Raw genomic sequence first — 16,915 nt, 5'->3', positions numbered from 1 at the left:
AATAAGGCACCGTGGCCACCTCCCAGGGTGGAAATCCGGAGGTGCTGAGTCCAGACACGGCCTTGGCTCACAGACAACATGGTCCTCCATCCAGCACTCTCCTGCCCTCCCTTGAGGCCCTGCCAGAGAAACTGTGATCCAACCTCCACTGCCTGTCCAAGTCCACTCCAGACATGAGGTCACTCTCAGAGACGCCTGGGGTAAAGCGCTAGTGGCCATTCCACCCCTGGTTGCTCAAGACCAAGTCATGCTGGGAAGATTCACAAGGAAAGAAGGGAGCCTCCTGCCAGGGAGGGGTAGCAAGACTGGCCCTTCCTTTCTTCCTCCTAGGACCCACCCACCTTATTTGCCCTCTTGAGCCTGGCACATAGTAGGTGCTCAATAAAGAAATGTGGAGTGGATACATGAGCCCAGCTATGTGACTAAGGGTGGGAAAGGCCTGGTTCCAAGGAGCCTCCAGTCTGGTGAGGGAGGCAGATGCTTGACCAGATCATTCTGGCTCCTGTGTGATGCACATAATGGGGGCTGAGCAGAGATCCCCTCCTCCTTTGCATTCTGGCACTCCTTAGGGACTCCTTCCTTTTTTTTTTTTTTTTTTTCTTCTGCTTTTTAAAGATTTTTGTTTACTTATTTGAGAGAGAAGAGAGCAGAAGTAGGCAGAATGGCAGGCAGAGGGAGAGGAAGAAACGGGCTTCCCGTTGAGCAGGGAACCCGATGCGGGGCTCGATCCCAGGACCCTGGGATCATGACCTGAGCCAAAAGTAGATGCTTAACCAACTGAGCCACCCAGGCGCCCCAGGGCCCCCTTCCTCATCCACTCCCAGCCCCTCTTATCTCTGCCCCAGATGGCCCACTCACAGTGGCACTGATGTGGTTCGAGTGTCCACCAAGGACATAACTGAGCTGTGTGACCACTGAGCCAGTCCCTGCTTCTCTGGGCTTTTCCTGAATCAGCCTCTGGGCCCTCCTCCATCCCTGCCTAGAGAAATCCAACCAGAATCATCCATAGAGCCCTGAGTATGTGCCCTTTAGGCTCTGTGGCAACTCCGAGGACAACTAAGATTGCTCCCATTTTAAAGATGATGCAATGAGGGGTGCCTGGGTGGCTCAGCGGTTGAGCATCTGCCTTTGGCTCAGGGCGTGATCCTCGGGTCCTGGGGTCGAGTCCCACGTTGGGCTCCCTGCATGGAGCCTGCTTCTCCCTCTGTCTATGTCTCTGCCTCTCTCTGTGTGTCTCTCATAAATAAATGGATTAAAAAATCTTTAAAAAATACAAATAAATAAATAAAGATGATGCAATGAAGTGCAGTGGTGACCTGCCCAGGGTCACATAGCCGGGAAGTAGCAGGGCCGGGATCAACCCAGTAAGTCTGACTCCAAGCCAGCCCTCCTGCACCTCTCCTGGCTGGCTGAAGGGTGTCAGCTATGCTGCCCTGCAGGACCCTAACGGCCCAACTGCCTGGATGGTGGGCCAGGGTCAGCCTAGGGGCCTCTGGCCGTGACTGCATTTCCCCAGGCATTCTGGTCAGGCCCTCGGGAATCAGACCCCCATGCAGGAGGCAAAGAACAGCTAGGGCACAATCCGGTGCGGGCAGAGGGCGAGAGGTTCCACCAAAGGGGTGCCACTCGGTGGCCTGAGAAGGTGAGAGCCCTCCGCCTGGTGGGGGCCTCCCAGGGAGGGGGCACCGCAGGAAGCTAGCGGGGGCGGCCGCTCCAGGGGCATCGCAGGCCGGGCTCACCCGGGGGCCGGGCACCCAGTCGCTCCTTAGGTCCAGGGAGGGGGCGGGTCTCTGAGGCCGCGTCCTGGGGCGGGGGAGGGGCCGTCCCTGGGCGCGGTGTCCGGGTCCAGCGCACCCGCTCCCCTGGGGCGGCGCGGGAGGCCCTGGGCCCACACAGGCTTTCCATCCCGGCACCCCCGTAAGGGCGGGGCTCCCCGAGCCCGGGAGGGCCCGGGGCACAGGGGGTGCCCAAACTCCAAGGGGCTGGTGACCCCCGTGTGTCCGCCCCTCTTGCTTCCCGAGGGGAAACTGAGGCCCGGGGCAGGCCCAGTGCCGAGGCCCCGGAATGGCGAGGCCCGTCCCCCCGCCCGGCCCCGGCGCCCCCGCGCCCCTCACCTGGCACAGCAGGTCGAGCGCGTAGCCGGCGCACGCGGCCCACTCGGCGGCGTCCACGCGGGCCGCCAGGGCTCCGAAGCGGCGCGCCAGCTCCGCGTCCCGCTCCGGGGTGCAGCAGCCGAAGGCCGAGTACTGCGCGCAGAGGCGCAGCGGCTGCGGCGGCCGGAAGGGCGGCCTGAAGTCCAGGCACTGCGGGTGCGCCGCCGCCCCGAGCGCCCGCAGCGCCAGCACCGCCAGCAGCGCCCCCGGCCCGGCCCCGCCGCCCGCCATCCCGCCGCCGCCGCCGCCGCCCGCCCCGCCCCGAGCGCCCCGAGCGCCCGCGAGGTTGGGGCCCGCCCTGCGCTGCGGGAGGCCCCCACCCCCCACCCCCCACCCCCCACCCCGGTCGGGGACGCCGGACCCGGGAGGACCCGGGACCTTCTCAACGCCCCGGCGGTGGCCTGGCCTCCCGGGGCCCCCGCGGCCCACTGGGCTCCCCGGTCCCCCCACCCCCCGCCCCGAGCCGGTAGCCCACGGGGTGCGCCAGGGAGGGACACCGCCGGGAATTCCCACGCAGTCCCTTAGAAACGGGGCTGCCCGGGACTCCTAAGCAGAAGTGAAACCTGGGCCCGGGCTGAGGAGGGAGGATGCAGCAGCCTCGGGAGGCCACCCAGCCCCCCCCCCCCCCCCGCCCCGCCCCAACCCCGGGGCTGCTTCTTCCCTTTCTTGGGACGCAGATTCCCCTACAGCCCGGCCTGCGGGGCCTCCTCCAGGGTGGGCATCCTGCTTTCCAACCTGCAGTCCCTGCTCCTGCTTCTGCCCCTATCACCCGCCTGGGTCATGGGTCCCGATGCACAGAGGAGGGAACACAATCCCCCAGAGAGGGGAGGGCTCACCCAGCCTCGCCCTGCAAGCTGGTGCCTGAGAACCCAAGGCCCCCTGTCTCTGCTCTGACGCACCGAGGAGCCTGAAAGCTGTGGCTCCTGGCTTGCCCATAACAACAACAAAAAAGTTGCACGAACTGAAAATCGATGACTTCTCTCAGGTCCATCAGAGAACTGAGGTCTCAGGGCCACCGGCCGTCCCCCAACCTGGAGAGACAAGCAAATCCAGAGTCTCCGCTGAGACGTGCTCACCTGGAGCAGAAGCCCTTGGAGCCATAAACTGGTAGATGGCTCAAATGGTCATTTTAGGGAACTGCTGGGGGCTGAGTGTCAACTAGTGCCAGGACTAGTGCCAGGCCCATAAGCCCCTGGAGGGGGTGGGGCAGCCACAGTCAAAAGGAGGAGGCCACAGGCGTGTGATTTTACCTTCAGAAATCTCCCCAGAGGAAGAGCTGATTTTCTGCAACATACCCACAGTGCTCTCCATCACAAAGGCCTGCTCTCCAGGGGAAAAGGCTGCACTGGAGCTTTCTCCACCCCTGGGGGGGCGGGGGGTGCATTTTCCCAACTCCAACCCCTTCTAAACTTTGAGGCTTACTAAGGAACATTGGTGAGGGACGCCTGGGTGACTCAGTGGTTGAGTGTCTGTCTGCCTTCTGGTATCCTGGGATCGAGTCTGCATCCAGCTCCCTATAGGGAGCCTGCTTCTCCCTCTGCCTGTGTGTCTGCCTCTCTGTGTGGGTCTTTCATGAATAAATAAATAAAATTTTTTTAAAAATTAGAAAGAAAGAAAAAAGAAAGAAAGAAAGAAAGAAAGAAAGAAAGAAAGAAAGAAAGAAAGAAGGAAAGAAAGAAAAAGAGTGAATGTCACAGCCCAAGGACATAAGATTATAGAACATTTCTCCTCCCTGACTCCTTACGCCCACCGCAACAGGCCTCTGGTGCAATAATGGTGGTAACACACTCCATCTGACGGAATCTTAGGATCTTAGGATCTTAGGGAATCTCAAAGACAACAGGGGAGACATAAATCAGGCCAGCAGAGGAATTTGAAGCCCAGAGCTCCCACAGCGACGGCAAACATGAGCCCCCAGTGCCACCCCAGCCAGATCAACATAAATCCTCACACTAAAAGCCCCGTTTGTCTCAGTTCCTTTTACCCAGTACAACGTGTCTGGCTTTCAAAAGAAAATTATGCAGTGTGATAAATGACAAGAAAAGACAGTCTAAAGAGAAAAAAAGGATTAGAACCAGACTCAGGTAAGCCACAGAATTTGGAGTCATCGGACAGAGAATTTAAAATAAGTATGATTCATACATTATGGCTCTAATGGAAAAAATTGACAGCATGTAGGAACAGATGGGAAATGTAAGCACAGAGATGAAAACTTTAGGAAAACAATTTAAAAGAAATGGTCGGAATCAAAAACACTGTAACAGAAATGAAGAACGCCTTTGATGAGCTCGTCAGGAGGCTGGACACTGCCAAGGGAAGAATCAGTGTGCTTGAAGTTATGTCAGTGGGGACTTCCCAAACTCACATACAAAGAGGGGGAAAAATGTTAAAAAGACAAACAGAACAGCCAAGATCTGTGGGACAATTTCAAAAGGTGCAACATATGCGTGATTGGAAAACCAGAAGGTGAAGAAAGAGACAATGCAGCAGAAGAAAAATTTGAAATAACAAGGGCTGAAATTTTTCTAAAGTTCATGCCTAATACCGAAACAACTGATCTGGGGAGCTAAGAAAATAGAAGGCAGGATGAACACTGAACAAATCTACACCTGGTGGCAAATTGAACTCCAATAAAAGAATAAAAATAAAATAAAATAAAATAAAATAAAATAAAATAAAATAAAATAAAATAAAATAAAATAAAATAAAATAAATAAAATAAAATAAAATAAAATAAAATAAAAATCTACACCTGGACATATCATGTTCAGAACCAATGACAACAAGAAAAGCTTGAAAGAAGCCAGAGGGGAAAAACACCTTCCCTACAGAGGAACATAGACCCACAGCACAAGGCTCGTGCAAGCAAGACGAGTGTAGAGCGGAGGTTTACGGAAGCCACAGGAAAAAACCATCCACCTAGAATTCTATACTCAGCAAAACCATCCTTCAATGTGAAGGAAAAATACCTTCTTAGAAAAAACAAAAACTGAGGGAATTCATCACCAGCAGACCTGCCCTACAAAAAAAAATGTTAAGAGAGGTTCTTTGTGGAGAAGGAAGATGACAAAGGTCAGAAACTCAGTGTATCAGATGATGATAGCATACGGATGGGTGAACGCATGACAGCAGTGCCCTAAGGTGAGAGGAAGGGGGAGTTCTCTGTTATGAGGTACTTGCACCACATGGGGAACAGAGTAGTATCAATTGAAGGTGGACTTACATTAGTTAAAAATGCATCTTTCCAGGGTGCCCAAGTGGGTGTCTGCCTTTGGCTTGGGTCATGGTCTCAGGGTCCCAGGATGGAACCCCGTCTCGGGCTCCCTGCTCAGTGGTGAGTCTGCTTCTCCCTCTTCCTCTCCCTCTGTGATCTCTCTGGCTTTTGCATTCTTTGAAACCAGTAAGTAAAATCTTTTTTTAAAAATGTATATTTCCTCTGTACTATCTGCTCGAATTTTTCTGTAAATCTAAAATTGTTCTAAAATAAAATCATAAATAAAATATATGTTGCATACACTAGGGCAACCACTAAAGTCATTTTTTTAAGATTTTATTTATTTATTCATAGAGACACAGAGAGAGAGAGAGAGAGAGAGAGAGAGAGGCAGAGACACGGGCAGAGGGAGAAGCAGGCTCCACGCAGGGAGCCTGATATGGGACTCAATCCCAGGTCCCAAAGATCACGACCCCGGCCGAAGGTGGCGCTAAACCGCTGGGCCCCCGGGGCTGCCCCACTAAAGTCATTTTATTTTTTTATTTTTATTTTTTAAAATATTTTATTTATTTATTATTAAGAGACAGAGACAGAGAGACAGAGACAGAGACACAGGCAGAGGGAGGAGCAGGCTCCCTGCATGGAGCCCAACGCGGGACTCAATCCCGTGTCTCCAGGATCAGGCCCTGGGCTGAAGGCAGGTGCCAAACCGCTGAGCCACCCGGGCTGCCCCTAAAGTCATTTTAAAAAGAAGTGTGACTTATATTCTTCGAAAGGAAGTAAAATGAAATCATGCTAATAGCTGCTCAATTAAAATCAGAGAAGGCAGAGAAAAGGGGGGAAACCAAAAACAGGTGTAATCATTAGAAAGCAGTTCTGAATGGTAGATACTAAGTTTTAAGATAGTGACCACTTTAAATGTGAATGATGGAAATAAACGAAAAAAATCATTTGTCAGAGTGGATAAAAAACAAGGCCCAGCTATAGGTTATGTATAAGAAATCCAATGTAAATGCAGAAACTCAGAAAGATTACAAATAAAGGGGACGGGTGGCTTTATTTGTGGGTGGCTGGGTGGCTCAGCGGTTTAGCAACTGCCTTCAGCCCAGGGCGTGATCCTGGAGTCCCTGGATCGAGTCCCATGTCGGGCTCTCTGCATGGAGCCTGCTTCTCCCTCTGCCTATGTCTCTGCCTCTCTCTCTCTGTCTCTCAAGAATGAATAAATAAAATCTTAAATAATAATAAATAAATAAAATCTTAAAAAAAAAATCCAAAGAAACCCAAGTAGCTATGTTAGTTTCAGACACAGCAAGCATCCGTAATAGAAGTTTCGTTCTCTAGTCCCTAATAGACTCACCTCTGAGGGCAGGGATCCTGGCTGTTGAACCCCCGGGGTACAGCGTCTGACACATGCTGGGCATTCTACTGTTTGCATGAACTGGGCAGCACCTAAATGGACAAAGGGAAGAGTGAAGGAGTGAGTGAGTAAGTGAAGGAAGGAAGGAAGGCTCAGACTTTGCTGCTCCCATGAGGCTTGAGCTCCTGCCACGGCCTCGGGTCAGAGAGGCTGGACAATTCCACCAGATGCTTTCTGGAGTCCAGGATGTTTGTGGGGACACAGGGAGAGAACACTGCCTGGGAGCAGGGACAAAGCTGGTCCCTTGAGCCTGTGTGATGTCAAATCCCCTCTCCCACCATGGAAATAGCCACAGCAGCCAGCCCTGTGGCTGAGAAAACCTCTGGATTTTCTTCCCCAGACATAGGCTTTGTGCTGTCAACAGGTGATCAGGCCTCCTTGTTGCCCGTCCAGGCCCAGCCTGCAGGAGGGGGACATTCAGCCCTGCCGTGGACTCCCCCGGTGACCTCATGGAGGACTGGCACCCCCTGCCCTCAGCCTCAGTTCCCCTACTACCTCTTGAGTGGGGGTGGGGACGAAGTGAGACCAGGCCACTGTGAGTCATTCTGAGTCCCAGGAGCATTGCCCACATTTCCGGGAGCCCAACGGACACTGCTGCCCAGAGCAGGACATACAGGCCAGCAGAACACCCACGTCTGCCCAGACTGAGTCAGTGCGGGCAGCCAGGCCATTGGCTCCTGGAGACCAGACATCCACTAATGACATGGTCATCGGTTCCTTCTCCAGAATGACGGGAAGGCCATGGGCAGCCTGTTTCCCCAGTGGGCTAGCTGTCCTCCCTGTCTCAAGCCAAGGTGTGGGCCAGTCCTTTCTCCCAGGTCCCAGGCCTCCCGCGGCCGTCAGCTGCAGCAGAAGAATGTGCTAGAAGTGGTCTCGTGAGGACTGTCATTGCCACCCTGGCAGCTAGACTATCCTGTGCGATGTAGATGATGGCTGGACAAGGCCTGGAGCCAGCTGAGGCCTCAGACCAGAGCCCGAGGGCTTTTGCAAACATTTCCCACCTACAGAAAACTATAGAGAGGAAAGAACACCCCAGAACACTGGACTTTGCCCATGTGAATATTTGACCACGTGTGCTCCAGAGGCCTTCAATCATTTTAAGACAAGAGAAACTGTGAGCCACAGGCGAGAGGCCGTGTGGATTAGTAACCCAGAGCCCTGGGCTCGAGCCCTGGCTCGGCGACTTGCTAACTGCGACCTCGGATAGTCCACTTAACCTCTCTGTGCCTCGGTTTACTCATCTCTTAAATGGGGGATGATGGGTGAGGCTTTCAGAAGAGAGCCTGGCATGGAGTATGTGCTCAGTAAGTGGGAGCGATTACAGACCCTGTGCCCTGTGCCCTCACACCAGCCTCATGGCCTGTCCCTACGCCCACGAGGTCTTTCCCTTTCTCCGGAAGGTGGGGACCGCAGGTACCGCTAAGGACGTAGAAGGTCACCTGCCATGTTCTTAAATTCGGTATAAATGATCTCTTGCTATACTTTTCCTTCCGTGACTTGCTTCTTTCCTGTCAACCCAGTGTTTGGGATCTGTCCACACTAACCAGGGCATTCTCTCTAACTGCCGTCTAGAATGCCACTGCGCGCACAGTGCCACCTTCTGCAGATGTCATAAATCACCAAAAGGCAACTCAGACTGTCCCTGAAGACCGACCTGCTTGCCAAGCCTCTGGGCTCTCAAAACATCTATTATTTATTTATTTATTTATTTATTTATTTATTTATTTATTTATTTATTTATTATTTTTAAGATTTATTTATTTATTTATTTATTTATTTATTTATTTTATTTATGATAGACCGAGAGGGAGAGAGAGAGAGAGAGAGGCAGAGACACAGGCAGAGGGAGAAGCAGGCTCCATGCCGGGAGCCCAACGCGGGACTGGATCCCAGGACTCCAGGATCACACCCTGGGCCAAAGGCAGGGGCCAAACCACTGAGCCACCCAGGGATCCCCTCAAAACATCTATTTTTAATTTTAAACTTGGGAAAATAAAAGAAAAAATAAAAGCAGAAGACAGAGCTGGTGTTTCCTGCAGACTGCTCTTGAGCCAGGGGATTTGCCGGTGCCACCTCCTGCCAGCCTCGTGCCAGCACGATTGTGCGCAGGACTGCGCTGTCCGGCACACGTCTCAGCCCTCACACCTCAGTCCTCCGGAAAGTGGCCTGGACACCAGGCAGCCCTGAACTTAAATCTGTACTGCCTTTACCTTGACCTTGGAGGAGTCCCACCCTGAACCTCAGTTTCCACATTTGCGCCACAACCAGATGGCCCAGCTGTTCTGGGGGATTCGGATTTCAAATGTTGTCTTTTGACACTTCCCCTGCCCTGTTCTGCAGACCATGGGTTCTGGGTGTTCTTAGGGGCTGGCGCTGCAGAGGGTGCCACAGTCAGGTGAGTTTGGAAACACCACATTCCAAGCCCCTCCTAGAGATTTGAGCTGTACCGCTGCATGCTAATGGCTCTGAAAAGTCCTGCAGTCAATGTCTGGTTCTTTTATTCATTCAAGTAAGACATCTGCTTCCCAGCACACCTATTAACACCATTCCCAGCCATTGACTGAATACACATCTAAGTCAGAACCCTCATAGTTGTTTCCTCGTCTATAAAAATGAATGGCACCCTCGCCTGGCAGGGGCCGAGAAGAGGCAGGTGGAAGATGCCATGGGAGGGGCCCCAGAGGGGGCTGAGTGGCACTGCCTGCCCCTGGCATCTTTTTTTTTTTAAGATTTTATTTATTTATTTGAGAGAGGGGCACCTGGAGCCCTGCATCTGGCTCCCTGCTCAATGGAGAGTCTGCTTCTCCCTCTGTCCCTCCACTGTGCTCATGCTCACTCACTCTCTCTCTCTCTAAAATAAATAAAATCTGGGGATCCCTGGGTGGCTCAGTGATTTGATGCCTGCCTTTGGCCCAGAGCATAATCCTGGAGTCCCTAGATCGAGTCCCACATCAGGCTCCCTATATGGAGCCTGCTTCTCCCTCTGCCTGTGTCTCTGCCTTTCTCTCTCATTCTGTGTCTCTCATGAATAAATAAACAAAAATATTAAAAAATAAATAAAATAAAAATTATTTATTTGAGAGAGAGAGAACATGAGTTGGGGGGAGGACAGAAGGAGGGGGAGAAGCAGACTCCCCGCTGAGCAGGGATCCTGACATGGGGCTTGACCCCAGGATCCTGAGATCATGATCTGAGCAAAAGGCAGCTGCTTAGCCGCTTAGCCGACCAAGCCATCCAGGTGCCCCTGCCCCCGGCATCTTGAGAGCAGAGGCACCTGCCCTCCACCCCAGACAGAGGCTTACCTTCCCTCCCCCTCAGAAGCCCCAGGACCAAATTGCACACCCTGCCTCTGCTACCCCAATGGGGCTGGGGCTGGGAGATTTTTCTGGAGCCCACTGTGAAAGCTCCTCCCTCCTAGGAAGCCTAGTGTAGCCTCCCCATCCTTATCCTCAGGTCCCGGGAGGAATAAACACCAGCTTTGCTCCCGTCCTGCCAGGGTCCCCAACGTGGGAGCTGCAGCCTTGGCCTATCTTCATGCCCAGTGCTCTTCTCACATGCCATTGAGCATGGGCTGCTCAATCTGTCCTGGGCACGCAGGGGAGGGGGAGTCCCAACCAAAAAATATCAGAGCACTTGTTTCAGAACCAAAGTTCCAGGGAAAATCCATGGATGTCAGAGCTAGAAAACAGGCTATCATTTTAAACTGCTTTTATAAAAGGTTTACTTATTTATTTGAGAGAGAGAGAGCATGGGGTAAGAGCAGAGGCAGTTTCAAGCCAACTGAACGCAGAGCCCGCGGGGCTCGATCCCACAACCCTGAGATCATGACCTGAGCCGAAACCAAGAGCAGGATGCTTAACTGACTGCACCACCCAGGCGCCCCTGGGCTATCATTTTAAAGATGGGAAAGCAGGGTGTCTGGGTGGCTCCAGGTCCTGGGATCGAGGCCTGTGTCAGGCTCCCTGCTCAGTGGGGAGTCTACTTCTCCCTCTGCCCCTCCCCCCACCCATGCTCACCCTCTCTCTCTCTCTCTCTCTCTTAAATAAAGAAATAAAATCTTTTAAAAAGCAGGCAGGAGGGCAGCCCGGGTGGCTCAGCGGTTTAGCACCACCTTCAGCCCAGGGCCTGATCCTGGAGACCCAGGATCGAGTCCCATGTCAGGCTCCCTGCATGGAGCCTGCTTCTCCCTCTGCCTGTGTCTCTGCTTCTTTCTCTCTCTGTGTCTCTCATGAATAAATAAATAAAATCTTAAAAAATAAAAATAAAAAGCAGGCAGGATAGAGGGGCAGCCCAGGTGGCTTAGTGATTTAGCACAGCCTTCAGCCCAGGGCCTGATCCTGGAGACCCAGGATCGAGTCCCATGTCAGGCTCCCTGCATGGAGCCTGCTTCTCCCTCTGCCTCTCTATCTATCTGTCTCTCATGAATAAATAAATAAAAAATCTTTAAAAAAGCAAGCAGGATAGAAAGAGGAAAGCTAGAGTGGCCTATTCTCCTCCTCTGCCTTCTCCGTCTCCCACCAGGACAGGAGCCCCTAAGAGAAAGGCAGGGCCCTGAGTCCGTGGAGACAGTACCCCTCCCCTGATGACTCTGGATTCAGTAAGCAGGGCAGGAACACCTATTTTATGACACTTCTGAGGGTCTCACAAAATCATCACTCCTCTACCCAGAAATCTTCCCCAGTGGCCCATGGAGCTCCCCAAATGCAGTTGGCACCCGCATCCTGGCTTCAGAGAGCCCCTGGCTGGACTCAGATCTGGCTCCCTCCCAACCCTGCAGGTCTCAAGCCACGGGGGGGGGGGGGGGGAGGGGGCTCCTGCCCCACACCTGCTGGCACAGCCCTTTGCCCCATCACCTCCCTGGCCCCTCTCGCATCCCACGGCACACGTCACAGCCATTTCCTGTGATGCTCACAGCAACCCTATAGAGTGAGTGCAATTATTAACCTCGCTTTACAGATGAGGAAACTGAGCTCAGGGCTGTTGAGACTGGATGACCAGTCAGGTGCATCAGGTCAGAACATCTCAATGCAAGAGCTCAAGCTCCCCATAGCCACCGCATTTCTGTAGAGCCAGCAGGTAGTGAGGCGAGGAGATGTGACACCATGAAATGATAGGGCAGGGGCTTTGGGCCACAAGGCTTCCTCTCCATTGTTACAAACAGCTGCCCACCCAGTGTGTGCAGGGCGAGTCCTGCTTTGGCGGTGGGCCTGCACCCACTGGCCCCGGAGTCCTGCCTCTTCCTAAAAATTCCAGAAACTGGGCTCTGAGGTTATTGAGGGCTGAAACCATGGCCCCTGGTGGGGTATAGAGTGGGAACAAACCAGAGGGTGCTCAGCTAATACCAGGCATCCTATAGATACCCAAAAGTCATCCCGGAAGAAGGAGTTTTGACCAGGAAGAGAAGTTTCAGCCCATGGAGAGAGGATCTTTCCAGACTGGGAGTTGGCCAAGTAAGGGGTAAGCAGCCCATCACTGGAGGCATGCAAGTAGTTGCTGAGCAGCTTCCTGTCCATGCTGCTGGACCTGGGGGAAGAGTCAGTCACTTCCAAGTTTCTTCCTGTCATTCAATATCCACAAATGTTTACGTCTTTCATGAATTTTTAAGTATAGGCAATACTTCTATATAGTTCAAAAATCAAAAAGCACAAAACTAAGCCCAGTGAAAATGGTTTGTTCCCACTCTATACCCCAGCCCCCCAGCTCTCCTTCCAGAAGCCCCTGGCCATGCCAGGTACTTGCATGGTCCTCCAGAGTTTATGCATGCACCAGCGTGCTCGATCATTATTTGAAAAATAAATACGCCTTCATGTCATTGTTGTTCATGCTCTGCCTCTGGCTTCTTTCCCCAACAGTGGATTTGCAGCAGCAGCCTGATGATACAGGACAGGCCCCTCCAGGCGTTCACATCTATAAATCGGGGTAACGCCCACCTCACAGGGCTGTTGGAAGATGATGTTTCCCTGGTGGCACCCAGCGAAGTGCCTGGCACAAGGTCTGGGGCCCTGAGAAAGGTCCTATGTCTGTGGATGCCCAGGAGAGAGCGCGCCTTGGCCTGTGTGGCCGCAGCAACTGCTTGGGCCACCAGGGGGCTCCTCAGAGCTGCCGGGTCCCGCCTCCAGAGGTGACCAGGACAACATTGGAGAGGGAGGCACCGGGGCTGGAACTTGGCGTCTTAAATTTCCAGAAGCATTGCCTTGTCCTCCTCCCTTATCCTCTGGCCATCTTCCTCATGCAGGAATATGGGGACACCAAGCTGAGGTCCCCAGTGACCCCACTCATTTCTGAAAAGAAAAGGAGAAAAGTTTTCAAGCAGTCGTTTGTGTTGTTGCTTTCGTTCAGAGGAGACAAAGAGGCAGAGGTTGTCTTACACACACAGCCAGAGCCACTGCCCTGCCCTGTCCCATCCCCTCTGCGACACCTGGACTCCAGGTCCCAGCCGTGGCAACGATCCCTGGGGGACCTCATTGCCTCGGCTCTGTGCATTTGCCTGCTTCCGAAGGCTCCCTGTAAGTCTACCTCTCCTGCATCTGCTTGGCCTGGTGCCTCTGTCCGGGGCACCCCTGTCCTTCCCAGGTCCGCAGACCCGTCCCTCTGGGGCGCCTGCAGGCCAGGCACCAGGCTGTTAGGCTCTGCCACAGGCACCAGATGCCGCCCCTTCTTAGGCTGCAGACTCAGCCTCCAAGCCCAGGGCTGAGTTGGCTGGGCAGGCCGGGTCCCAGAGGCCAGGATTGGATGGTGAGCTCTTTGCATCTCTTTCCCTTACTCCCAGCTGGACAGACCAGAACAAGATCAAGCTGGAACCCTGACTGGAGCCGGGAAGCCAGGAACCTGTTTCTCGGGCTCCCCTATGGCCTCCGGGGATTGCAAAAGCATAGGCCTGGATCCCCCGGGCCTGCAAGCCCACTGGCTTCACCTAGAAGCAACACTTGCTGGGGCCCCAGGACTGACCCAGCCACATCAGGCACAGAGTTAACACACCTGGAGCCAGCCATTCCAGAGTCAGGCTCAGCCGTGAAGTCGACTTACGACCACGTCTCGGTGAGTCCCCTTTTCCTCCAGCAGCAGGCCGGATGGCTCCTTCGGCTGTACCCACCTGGACGGGCCAAGATGGGGACACTTACTGGGCACCGCCCAGGTGGAGCAGACACAGTTCTAGCTCACTCGGTCCTCCAGTGGCCTTGGGGTGTGCACAGTCGTGCAGGTGGCAAGAGGGAGCAAAGGGCATCACTTGTCCAGGGTAACACAGGGAGCGAGCAGAAGCCCCAGGATCTGAGCTGACCAGGCCCTGTCCATGCTCTTAACCATCAGGGTGCACAGCCTTTCGACACAGGGAGGGGCTGTGCTTTATAAGAACAGTGTTTGCCGGGCAGCCCGGGTGGCTCAGTGGTTTAGCGTGGCCTTCAGCCCGGGGCGTGATCCTGGAGACCCAGGATCGAGTCCCACATCGGGCTCCCTGTGTGAAGCCCGCTTCTCCCTCTGCCTGTGTCTCTGCCTCTCTCTCTGTGTGTCTCTCAAGATTAAATAAATAAAATCTTAAAAAAACAAAAAACAGCGTTTGCCTCTTCTTGAATTTTCAGCCGGCCCACTCCAGAATCTCCCCTGGGTCCATCACCAGATGCACCCCGGGGCAGATAGGTAGGAGTGGCTGCCCAAGTCCAGGATCTACCTGATGGAGGGTGGAGAGAACCCCATGCCGGGGCCTCTGATCTTCAGCATCGTCCTAGGACAGGATGCTGCCAAATTCCAGGCACGGGTTACTTACTCAGCCCCGATGATGCAGTCACCCAGATTTGCCTGCCTGGGGCACTGCCCTCGATAATAATACTAATTATGACTACTATTAACATTCTATTGTGATGATGGCAGTAACCACGGAGGCAGTTTGGCGTCGTGGTCGGGAGACCAGACTTTGTGTCAGGCAGACCTGGCACACCTTTGGCTGCCGGATCATAGGCTAGTGATTGGACCTCCCTGTGCCTCAGTTTCTTCCTCTGCAAAGTGGGATGAAGTTGCCAAGAGGCGTCAGTTTCTGTGGGCTTCCCCGGGGGTCCTGGCCAGCCTGTCGAGGACAGGGCCTGAGCTGCTGACACAGCAAGGAAGGCCCTCTCACCACCGCCTTTGCTTTTATTATTCAAATAATTTTTTTAATAATTTCATTTATTTGACAGAGAGAGAGAGAGAGAGGGAACAGAGGGAGCAGCAGGCAGAGGGAGAGGGAGAAGCAGGCTCCCTGCAGAGCAGAGAGCCCGATGTGGGACTCGATCCTGGGATCAAGCCAAAGGCAGAGGCTTCACCGACTGAGCCACCCAGCACCCCTACCACTTTTGCTTTTAGAGTGAGCCCACCAGCATCCCACAGAAACTGCAACTTCAGTGTTCCCACAGCCTCCTCGCCTGCCTGTCATCACCTGATGAGCCATTTCAGGCCCTGAGATGACAGCCCTCGTGCTGATGGCTTCCACACTTCGTCCTCAAGGCCCCGTGCAACTCATACTAGTTCAGGACTAGTGATTTCTCCAGATTCCTCTCCTTCAAGAAGATGGGAAGTGGATGGGTGCCCATGTTAGAGATAGGGTGAACGAGGCACGCAGGAGGCCAGTGCCTTGCTTCTGGCCTTAGGGGCAAAAGGTTAGGGTTCAAGTAAGGATTCCGAGCTTGGCCTCCTCTATGTAGCTCCCGATTTAGGCTCCCAGAGAAAGAGAATGGGACACAGAGAGTGCTTGCACACGTGATCACGGGTGGCTATAAAGGGGCAGGTAGCTTCCAGGCGCCACCTATCCCATGAACAAGCTCCCATCACCACCTGCTTTCTCTCCACAGATCCCAGGATGGGGACACAGGGGACAAGGAGCTGGCTCCCATTCCTGCTGCTGCCTGAGTCAGAGAAGGGGCAGGGGTATCCCTGGGTCGGGAGCTGGGGCGCTACATTCCTTAACCCCATGTGAGTTGATAAGAACATGCAGACTGACCTTTACTGGGCCCCGGCCCAGACACGGTGTCGCCAACTCTGCACACCTCCTTCTGTCTCAACAACAGCCCTGGGGCGCAGTGTAGGTGCTCTGGCTACGCCATCCACAGGTGGAGTTCTCCAGGAGGTGAGGGCTTGCCCGGGCACACAGCTGGTTGGAGGCAGCACTGCACAGGGACCCAGGGCTGGGCGCCCCCAGAGCCCTTGCACTGTCTCGGCTCAGAATGCAGGGAGCTGCATGCCAAGAAGGCGGAGGAGTGGCTGGAGGTCATGAGGTGGTGAGCCTCAACTCCGTCTCTGACAAGCACTTGGCAGCCTCCTGGCCCTTCTGAGTCCCGTTCTCCCACCTGCAAGGGTGGGTAACCCCCCTCCCCCACCGCCTTCACCAGGTTGCCCTGTGGACTCAACCACAATGATGTGGGGAGCCCATTCCTCTTTTGTTTTTATAATGATTTTTTTAAAAGATTTATTTATTTATGATAGACATAGAGAGAGAGAGAGAGAGAGAGAGAGGCAGAGACACAGGAGGAGGGAGAAGCAGGTTCCATGCCAGGAGCCTGACGTGGGACTCGATCCCAGGACTCCAGGATCGTGCCCTGGGCCAAAGGCAGGCGCTAAACCGCTGAGCCACCCAGGGATCCCCCCATTCCTCTTTTGACTCTTTAGTAAAGATGGACAGTAAATAGTCAAAAGTCAACAGTAAAGCAAACTGTTCCCTCTCCCAGACAAAATATTTACATTTTCATAAAAGTGCCTGTCTTAAGAAGGGGCATGAGTGCTGGTGGAATTTGGGGCAGCGTGTCTGTCTGGCTAGCCGGCGCTGGGCAAAGCTCTCCTCGCTCCTCAAGTCTCAAGATCGGCAGCCCCAGGGAGCCACGCCAGGGTCCTATGCCCTCCTCCCCCATCAAGTGTGACCATCTCATCTCAAAAGCACCACTTCCCCCAAATCACCCCAATTCTCCTGTGCTGAGCTCATTTCACAATTTTGAGCTAATGGAGAAGGATTTCTCTTCACTCATATGTTAAGGAATTGTGGTTCTCAGAGTCAGCCTTCAGGGGAACAGGCACTCAAAGAAACGCAGTAAGGTGTTCAACACCCTGACACCCCTCTGAAGTCAGACGCACACACACATCATTAAAATGATAAAATCCAGGGCACTGGGT

At 53.7% G+C, this 16,915-nt stretch overlaps 1 protein-coding gene across 2 annotated transcripts in view; it reads right to left on the bottom strand.

Moving 5' to 3' along the window:
- The window catches only part of HHIPL1 (HHIP like 1), a 43,332-nt gene that overhangs the window by 25,331 nt on the left and 1,086 nt on the right, over positions 1-16,915 (bottom strand). For both annotated transcript variants that reach the window (XM_072839903.1, XM_072839902.1), the window contains exons 2-6: positions 15,753-15,985; positions 13,763-13,877; positions 11,729-13,065; positions 6,725-6,816; positions 3,116-3,184 (exon numbers count right to left, since the gene is read on the bottom strand). In XM_072839903.1, coding sequence (XP_072696004.1) covers positions 3,116-3,184; positions 6,725-6,816; positions 11,729-11,792 — 225 coding nt within the window. In that variant the 5' untranslated portion in view covers positions 11,793-13,065; positions 13,763-13,877; positions 15,753-15,985. The remainder of the gene's footprint in view (positions 1-3,115; positions 3,185-6,724; positions 6,817-11,728; positions 13,066-13,762; positions 13,878-15,752; positions 15,986-16,915) is intronic.

The sequence above is a fragment of the Canis lupus genome, chromosome 9 (genome assembly GCF_048164855.1).
Source record: "Canis lupus baileyi chromosome 9, mCanLup2.hap1, whole genome shotgun sequence".
In the NCBI taxonomy this organism is placed as follows: Eukaryota; Metazoa; Chordata; class Mammalia; order Carnivora; family Canidae; genus Canis; species Canis lupus.
Note: the sequence above shows the minus strand (reverse complement) of the source record. Positions and strands in the feature narration are given on the sequence as shown.